Source organism: Gopherus flavomarginatus, chromosome 9 (assembly GCF_025201925.1).
Source record: "Gopherus flavomarginatus isolate rGopFla2 chromosome 9, rGopFla2.mat.asm, whole genome shotgun sequence".
Lineage (NCBI taxonomy): Eukaryota > Metazoa > Chordata > Testudines > Testudinidae > Gopherus > Gopherus flavomarginatus.
Genome location: NC_066625.1, coordinates 92,909,218 through 92,918,751, shown reverse-complemented (window position 1 = coordinate 92,918,751; position 9,534 = coordinate 92,909,218). Strand labels below are relative to the sequence as shown.

The 9,534-nt window shown below is 44.7% G+C and overlaps 1 protein-coding gene across 1 annotated transcript; it reads left to right on the top strand.

The window, feature by feature from the left end:
* Positions 1 to 8,318: 8,318 nt before the first annotated feature.
* Positions 8,319 to 9,230, top strand: LOC127058665 (cocaine- and amphetamine-regulated transcript protein-like). The gene is made up of 3 exons (XM_050968935.1): positions 8,319 to 8,460; positions 8,612 to 8,694; positions 9,123 to 9,230. Exons 1-3 carry the CDS (start codon positions 8,319 to 8,321, stop codon positions 9,228 to 9,230), a joined length of 333 nt encoding a protein of 110 aa, XP_050824892.1.
* Positions 9,231 to 9,534: the final 304 nt, after the last annotated feature.

The window sequence follows — 9,534 nt, the reverse complement described above, 5'->3', positions numbered from 1 at the left end:
AGCTACCTGTGGATGCCCCAGGGAGGTCTGAGCTACAGGGAGTTGGCACTGGCCGGGGAACATGGAGACCCCGAAGACACACAGACCGTCACTATGAGTATCACAGTAGGAAGTAGCCCAGGGGGGACTAGCCATTGTCCTGATGATGGTCAGTATGTTGTGGACAGATCCCTGCTGACCCAGTGGCAGTGCACACTTGCCACTGACAGGGCCCTGGGCTGGGACCCAGTGGAGTAGGGAGGGCCCGGGTCCCCGTATCCTGTCACCCTCTCCCCCTCCCGGGTGGTGGCCCACACACACCAACTGGCCAGTAGGCCATACCTCCCCACGCCAGGGGGCTAGTCTGTTGACTCTGGCCACTAGGTCTTACTGCCCTGTGAACCCAGAGTATCTGTTGACGCTGGCCACTAGGCCTCGCTGCCCTCTGAGCCCAGGGTAGCTCTAGTGACACTGGCAGCGAGGCTTTGCTGCCCTGTGAACCAGGGTAATTCTATGGACTCAGACTGTTAGGCCTCCCTACCCTGCGAGAAGGGCTACCTCACTGACTTGAGCCACAAGGCCCTACAGCCCAGAGGATCAGGGTGATTATATAGACTATGGTCAGTAGGCCTTACAGTCCTGCCAATTAGGGAAACTCTATTGACTTTTAACCCTTAGTTCTCACTGCCCAGAGACAGAGAGCAATTCAAAGGACTGAGTGAACTCACCTCGCACTGGACAGGATTCCCCACACCTCGTCACACATGGAAACTGTGTTCTTGATACTGATTACCATGCCGAACTTGATACATGCAACAGAGAATGTGTTCATCATGATCTGCAATTCATCTGGTGAGTTAGAGAAGAATGCAGCATCATCTATGAAGAGCAGATCCCAAATGGTGAGCTGGATGACTTGGCTTTTGATCTGAAATCAATATATGGATGGTTATTCCCTGCTGTTTTATTCACCTGTTTCAACTTCCTTCCTCCCCCCCCGCCACTTCCTGCTTGATGACTGTTTACTGCTTAAATGCAAATTAAGGCAAGCATGCATTCCTTCCTTTGTTTAGGACAGACCTCACTTCTGATTGGGCAGTGCTGTGGTGTCTGGAACATGCGTTAATAGCATCATACAGGGAACGTTATAACTTCACAACAGTGTTGTTACACATATTTTATCAGGACAATACTGACCAGCACATTTATGGCATTTTCAAATGATATCTTTACAAGGCATACATGGCAATAAAATTATTACAATAATGTGTAGGGTGTGAATATAGGGTGTATTCTGTCACATCCAACAATTCATTTTTTGTCTCCCCCTGTGACTCCACCTGCTGAAATAATCAGCAATAAAACAATTAATTTTGATATTTAAGGTATTGCCATCAGGGGGAGCTCCAGGCACCAGCACGCCAAGCGCATGCCTGGGGCAGCAAGCCATGGGGGGTGCTCTGCCAGTTGCCGCGAGGGTGGCAGGCAGGCTGCCTTCGGTGACATGCCTAAGGAGGGTCCGCTGGTCCCGCGGCTTCGGCGGACCTCCTGCAGGTACGCTGCCAAATCCACGGGACCTTGGACCTCCCGCAGGCAAGCTGCCGAAGGCAGCCTGCCTTCCGTGCTTGGGGCGGCAAAATACCTAGAGCCACCCTGATTGCCATTAGGCTTTGGTATTAAAAGCCAGTGTTATAAGTGCCCAGCAGTGCTTTCCTGATCAGAGTCTAACTCTCCGACCCTCAATCCTGAACCCTCTCTTCTCAGAAGACAACCTACAACCCTTCAAATTCAACTCCCCCAAAAAGCCAAACAAGCAGTCTGGGTGGAACTTCCATACAGGAGTCCAAGTCACTACACCCAGTGGCATGTTCTTTTTAGTCTTTGTCCAATGACACAACTCATAATACAATTTCACTTAGCAGTGGTTTTGTTTGGGGGTTTGTTTGTTTTTTTCCTTGATGCGAGCTTAGGCAGGAAGGCTATGACGGATACAGAGGCAGCAATGGTAGTGATGCAAGAAATGACAGAAACAATGAAGATTACCAGATTTGGAAGTTGTGGATTGTACATTATTTTAGGGCAGGTATCTCAAAAGAGTTTCGTTTGTATAAAGTGCTACCTGATAGAGCTGATGGAAGAGAAGATCTGAGATTTGGAAATGCAAGAGGAAACTACTGTTGAGTTTTGAAGGGGATTTGAGCAGATGATGGAAGAAAGTCAAGAGGAGGCTGAAGGGAAAAGGCAAGATTTGCAGAAGGAAGCTAGACAGGAGAACTGTGAGGCTAGACTGCTGGGTAAGGAAAGTGGCCAGTGGATGTATGTGACTATGAGAACAAGGCAGAGGAGACTAGCTAGTGAAGGAGAAAGAGAGCTCAGGAACAGGTTTGCTGAGTTGAAAAATGAAGAAGGGGCACGGCAGGCAGTAACAGAAGGTGGGAGAGCTCAGAAGAGAAGAGTGGCTCATCCTACAAGAAGAGGGGAAGAGTCAATGGAGATAGCCAGAGTTCAGAGCCCCAGAAGATGAGGGGATGACTTGCAGAAGACTGCAAGAGAGAACAAAAGACAAGAGAACTTGCAGCCAGAAGGAACAGCAGGAAGGCCAGAGAATCACACCAACACCAGGAAGAGGCAGGTCTCCCTGACTGGGGACTTCAGACTAAGAAGAACAGATGGGCTTGTCACCAGAGCTGATCCAGAGAACAGAGGGGTATGCTGTCTGTCAGGAGCTAAGATACAGGCTGTGGATCTGAGGCTGAATAGGATCCCAATGGGAGTAGGAAAGAATGCACTGATTGTCCTTCATGTGGGAACAAATGATACTGCTAGATTCCCTCTGTAACACATCAAAGGAAACTATGTCAGGTTGGGGAAGATGCTTAAAAAAATGGAGGCTCAGGTGGTCTTCAGTGGGATTCTATCTGTTCTAGAGAAGGAGAATTAAGGCAAGACAAGATTATAAGTAGGGCTCTGAGATATTCGACTACTGGGAGGCATTCATCGACAGAGGACTGTCATCATGGACAGAGGACAGATGGACTCCATGTAAGTAGAAAGGGAAATAGACGTATGGAATGGAGATTGGCTCAACTGATCAAAAGAGCTTTAAACTAGGAGCTCAGGGGAGACAGTTGGGAGATGCGCATGTAGTGTCCATGCCTGGTTCTAATATTGAACAGGAGGAAAATCAAGAAAGTGAGAATGCAGCAATGGAGAAAGGAACAGCAGTGGAAAGGAGAATAGACATTAAGAGAAAAGAAAGAGTACCAATTCAGCTAAGTCAGGTAGGCAATACCGGCAGTAGAATGACTGTACCTCTTTAATGTTTTTAATGAAATAAATACTACTGGGGATTGTGTGATTATGGAAGACTTAAACTTCTCAGATACAGATTGGAGGCAAGTGATACTAACAATAGTAGGCCCCAGATTTTCCTGGATTTGATAACTGACAGACTTCTGCACCAAACAAACAGTCACTGAACCTACAAGAGGTAATGCCATTTTAGATTTGGTATTGGTGAGTAGCGAGGACCTCTTAGAAGAGCTGGTTGTAGGGGATGAACTTGGTTTGAGTGATCATGAGCTAATTCAGTTAAAACTAAATGGAAGGATAAACAAAAATAGATCTGCAAATAGGATCCTTGATTTCAAAAGGGTAAACTTTAAAAAAGTAAGGCAATTAGTTAGGGAAGTCGACTGAACTGAAGAACTCAAGGATCTGAATATGGAGGAGGCTTGGAATTACTTTAAGTAAAAGCTGCAGAAACTATCTGAAGCCTGCATCACCAGCAAGGGGAAAAATTAATATGGTAGGGTTGCAGATCAAGCTGGATGAGCAAGCATCTGAAACAAGTGATTAAGAGAAAGCCTGAAAGGAATGGAAGATGGGATGGATCAGCAAGGAAAGTTACCTCTTGGAGGTCAGAAAGTTTACGGTTAGGGCTAGGGGGTTAGGGTTAGGGTTGTCAGGGATCCAGCGGGTAGTGTGGGCATATCCAAAGTTCTAGTCTCTTAAGGGCTCAGGGATTTAGTGGAAGGAACTGTGATTATTGAGGGCTACACATGTCTCACAATCACAGCTGCCACAAGGTGTTCATGAGGTGTTTTCTAAAAGATTCCTGAAGCTCAGCCCAAGTGTGAATATGCAGATACAACACTCTTGAAAAACCAGTTACTGGAAGATACGTTCCCCCTTCAAGACTCCTTTTAACTCTTTTTCCCAATTATAAAATATTGTAGATGCCTCCCAGCATGGTGAAATAGTTAGATATTTGAATTTCTGATAAACTTTTTACTTAAAATATTTTTAAAATTATAAATCCAATACATCATTTGTGAGAAGATGGCATCTAAAGATTGGGTAGAGAATGTATTTTTTAAAAATCTTTTGGTCCCTGTAGTCAGTAGTAATAGGAGGTTGTTATCAATGTTAGAATTACAGATTTGTTTCTGCTTGCTATGAGAAATTTCAGCCTATTAATTGCTTATCTGCAATGTTCCTCCAATGGAAGCTGTAATTAACCTCTTAATTTATGTCTGACTCATCTGCTCTTTAAAATAATAATAAACATTGGAGAATGTTGCAGGGCTTTGGTGTTTTCCTATCCAACAATGCCCATATGTTCTATTTCCTTCCTCCATTTGCCCCTGGCTTTTCTGATCACACTCCACCACAAGAGACTGGAGCAAGTTGTATCATGTCAGCCTCTGGTCTACGTCAATGTGACATAAAAGTAGCTAGGGAGGATATGTCCCTTGTATGTTTCTTTTATTTTCATTGTGTTTATTACTGAATTCTTCCCTTCTCCCAGCATATCTCCTCCTTTAAACTCTTCGCCTTGTTGTCTTTACTTGACAATGTATCTAATGTTGTTCAGCCTTCTGCATGCCCTAAAACTGAATTAGGGAGAGTGAGCTCAGATATGTCTTTATATGTGTTTGGTGTGCTAAGAGTAAAATCCCAAGCAGGTGAGTTATGCTCACAACTAGATACTGTGGTGCCTTAGAAATACAATACAGACAGAAAAAAGGCCAGCAGGGTACTTCCTACCTTATTTTAAAATCTCCTTACCAAAGGAGAATCTGCCATCCTCCAAGGCTAGGGATGCCCTGGGTCATTTAAAAAAAAATGGCAGGGGGAGATATCCCTGAATGAGAAAGGAAGTAAAAGATAAATGGACTTGTATTAAGCAGTTCATATTTCCACTGGAAATACTGACATGAGGTTAGAATAGTGTGGGATATCTAACAAGATATGAGCTTAGTAGTGATATGGTGGCCAATACGTTGCATGACCTTCTCATAAGCAAACTAGGGAAATACAACCTAGATGGAGCTACTATAAGGTGGGTGTATAATTAGTTGAAAAACAATTCTCAGCAGTTTCTCCTTCCTTGGTGTTCACACCTCAACTGCTAGAAGATGGCCTCATCCTCCCTGATTGAACTAACCTCGTTGTCTCCAAACTGATTCTTGCCTGCATATTTATACCTACCTCTGGAAATTTCCATTACATGCGTCTGACGAAGTGGGTATTCACCCACGAAAGCTTATGCTCCAATACATTGGTTAGTCTTTAAGGTGCCACAGGACTCTTTGTTGCTTTTTACAGATCCAGATTAACATGGCTACCCCTCTGATAATTCTCAGACAGCAGTTATCAGTGGTTCATAGTCAAGCTGGAAGGGCATAACGAGTGGAATCCTGCAGGGATCAGTTCTACGACTGGTTCTGTTCAATATGTTCATCAGTGATTTACATAATGGCATAGAGAGTATACTTATAAAGTTTGCTGATGATACCAAACTGGGAGGGGTTGCAAGAGCTCTGGAGGATAGGATTAAAATTCAAAATGACCTGGACAAACTGGAAAAATGGTCTGAAGTAATTAGGATCAAATTCAATAAGGACAAATGCAAAGTACTCCACTTGGGAAGGAACAATCAGTTGTACACATACAAAATGGGAAATGACTGCCTAGGAAGGAGTACCACAGAAAGGATCTGGGGGTCATAGTGGATCACAAGTTAAATAAGAGTCAACAGTGTAACACTGTTGCAAAAAAACCAAACATAATTCTGGGATGTATTACAGGAGTGTTATAAGCAAGACACAAGAAGTAATTCTTCTACTTTATTCCATGCTGATTAGGCCTCAACTGGAGTACTGTGTCCACATTTCAAGAAAGAAAGAGAAAGTCCAGAGAAGAGAAACAAAAATGATTAAAGATCTAGAAAACATGACCTATGAGGGAAAATTGAAAAAAATGGGTTTGTTTAGTGTCAGAAGAAAAGACAGAGGGGACATGATAAGAGTTTTCAAGTACATAAAAGGTTGTTACAAAGAGGAGGGAGAAAAATTGTTCTCCGTAACCTCTGAGGATAGGACAAGAAGCAATAGACTTAAAAATTGCAACAAGGATGGTTTAGGTTGGACATTAGGAAAAACTTCCTAACTGTCAGGGTAGTTAAGTACTGGAATAAATTGCCTAGGGAGGTTGTGGAATCTCCATCACTGGACATTTTTAAGAATGGGTTAGAAAACATCTGTCAGGGATGGTCTAGATAATACTTAGTCCTACCATGAGTGCAAGAACTGGACTAATGACCTCTCAAGCTCCCTGCCAGTCCTATGATTCTGTCCCCAGACCCTCAATTACTAATGTCTACAGCTTTGTCCTGGGCTAGCTTTCAATTGCTTCTCAACCCCGGTATGGTACCATGCTCCCAGGGCTTCCTCCCTGAAGACTCTTTGCCTTTGGTGGCCAGTCTCTGACCCCAGCTCTCCAGCTGAGTCACTCTTCACATTGGTCTCCTTCTGGGAGTGTATCAGAGTTCATAAATACTGACCCTTGTCAGAGTTTTCAGTCCCTTTCTCTGGGCCTGCTACACTCCCTTCTCTGAGGTTAGGCCACTCCGCCTATAGTCGGTGGTGGTGGGGGCCCAGAGCCCCCCCATTACTCTGAGCCCCAACCCAGGAACCCTATGAATAGCCACTGCTACTGTTTCCTGGGCCACTTCCAAAGCAGCCCCTTCACCTTCGACCTTACCTAAGAGTTCTTCCAGTTTAAGACCCAGCAACCAGCCAGGATCTCCTTCTTGCTGCATCTTCTTTGGCCAGCCAGGAGCTCCACCCTTACTTCTCTAGCTCCAGGCAGCAACTACAGTTTTCTAGCCCTGCAGACCTTTTTATATGAGCCTGCTAGGCCCAGATTATATGCTTCCCTGAAGCCTCTTCCTGATTGTATGCTCCACTTCTGGATTTTCCTGTATGTCTATCTTCTCTGTCTCTGTGTTTTCGACTGTATGCTTGTTGAGGTCAGGGACTGTCTATTTTTGTGTAGACCACACTGCTGACACTAAATACTGTATTGAAGTTACAGTGTTGTCTGGTAAATGATTTCAACCAGTAACAGTGTGTAATGGCAGTATTTCAGTTCCCAGTGAAGGAGATACTTTCCTTCATGTATCTCTCCCTTACCCTCTCTTCTAGAATAGAAAATCTAGGCAGAGACACTAACAAAGAAGGTTCCGAACAGCAGCTCTTCTCAAAAGAAGTGGATGAGCTTTTCCGAGGAAGAAGAGATTAGTTCTAAACTCAGAATTATTTGTAAAAACAAAACATTAAGACTCCCCACATTCTGAGTTTAGAACTAATCTGTTCTTCCTCGGAAAAGCTCATCCACATATAAAATAGTAAATTAACTTCCAAATTGCAATTCTTTCTAAACTGCACATTTACTGCCCAAGGAGTCACTGCATTTGTGTCAATTAACTGAATGTTTGATACTCAGTGGGCTGTCATTATTCATTAAAAAACTTAACAGTAATACTCAGTGGGATGCTGGACAACACTTGGATCTTGGATGTAGGCCAGGATTGTGAAACCCTGCAACACACCAAGCAGCTGTGTATTTGTAATTCTAAATAGCCAGTGTTTGTTTAATTAGATTAATAAGAAAAAATTCTAGTGATAGAGGATCAACCCAAATCAGTTGAGGAAGAGAAATTACCTTCTGTTATCTGCTCAATTTTAAATATTTTACAATTGTCAATTCAGGTCTTAGATCAACTTCAAGTTCCCATGAAAAATCAGACACATCAGAAAAAAAATCAGTGTTGAATATAAAGAGAGAAAAAACTGAGAGGTAGCATCTCACTAACATGTCTGTTAAGACAACTGGCTTCTTCCCTAGTGCCTACAATACATGTATATCTATTCATGAAAAAAAGTTATTCCCGCTCTCTGGCGGTTCTCAGAACAGCGCCCTCCGGGGCGTCACTGCGGGGAGGAGTCAGAGAGGAGGTGGCACAATCCAAGCTTGGACGTCGCTACAGCACCATGGACAGCCCCAGGTGGCTGCTGCTCGCCGCCGGCTGCTGGCTGCTGCTGCCGCCCGGGGACTGCGGACTGGAGACCAGGGCACTCCACAGCTTTTACCCCGAGGAGCTCCCGCCTCCCTCCATCCAGCGAGAAGGAGCTGGTGAGTGCCAGCCCGAGGGGGCGGGCAGGGCTGACCACCATACCAACACCAGCTTGGTAGGAGGCAGGAGCAGCCGGTGGGGAGGGGTCGATGGGGTCCTCAAAAGTCAGCTGCCTGCTCCGAACCCACAGAACCCTCTTGTGTTTTGCAGCTCGGGTCTTTGCGGAGGCTCTGGAGAAGCTGCAGAAAAAGCGGATTCCACCCTGGGGCAAGAAACTGGGACAAGTGCCAGCGGTAAGGCTGCTTCAGATAATGTATTCTGTAGCCCTGGACAGGCCAGCCTGTGCTCCCTTGAGTGCTTCTCAGAGTGTCCCTCGGCACCCTCCTTCTAGACTCAGGGAAGCCGGCACTCCTAGGGCGGTTCCTATCCTGAGTGCAGCTTTCTTACAGGGAATGAGCTCGCTTCCTATTACGGAAAGCAGGCTTTGGGGCATGGCCACTGAACGCTCTTCTCATCCCACAGCGGGGTCCTTCAGCACAAGAATCAAACCATGGGGAAGAAAGGTTCTGGCGTCCACACAGGAGTTCTAAATATCTAGATAACAAAGACAGATATTGGGGAGGGTGAATTGTGCTGAGGCCAAAGAGCAGAAAGGGGCATTTTCACCAACACTAAACTTGAGTCACTAAAGAAACTTTCTTGCCTTTCTACTCTGCTGCAGTGCGACCTGGGGGAGCTATGCGCCCTCAGAAAAGCCTCCCGAATTGGAAAGCTGTGCAACTGCCCCAGAGGCCCCACCTGCAACTTTTTTCTGCTGAAATGCTTGTAAACCTCAACACCTCCAGGAGCTAAGATAACAAAAGAAACCAAATCCTGTTGAACTGTGCTTGACATGCACTGCTTTGTCTTTGTTGTTTTTTTTCTGTTTAGTCAATAATCTATCCATGTAAAATACTTATCTCCTTTGTAAAAATATTTCTTCTCCCTCTGCATTTGTCCTCAGATTAGGAATGAAGACCACAGAGGTAAGGCTTCACCACACTTATTAAAGATCAAAACATAATAAGTTAATGGGAAATGAAGTTATTTTTCATAGATGAATCCAAATATTTAATAGAATTAACTCAATGTAA

Coding starts and splice junctions, on each gene's coding strand:
- LOC127058665 (XM_050968935.1), top strand. CDS start 8,319: ATGGACAGCCCCAGGTGGCTGCTGCTCGCCGCCGGCTGCTGGCTGCTG. Junction 8,461..8,611: donor CATCCAGCGAGAAGGAGCTG/GTGAGTGCCAGC, acceptor TGTGTTTTGCAG/CTCGGGTCTTTGCGGAGGCT. Junction 8,695..9,122: donor AACTGGGACAAGTGCCAGCG/GTAAGGCTGCTT, acceptor ACTCTGCTGCAG/TGCGACCTGGGGGAGCTATG.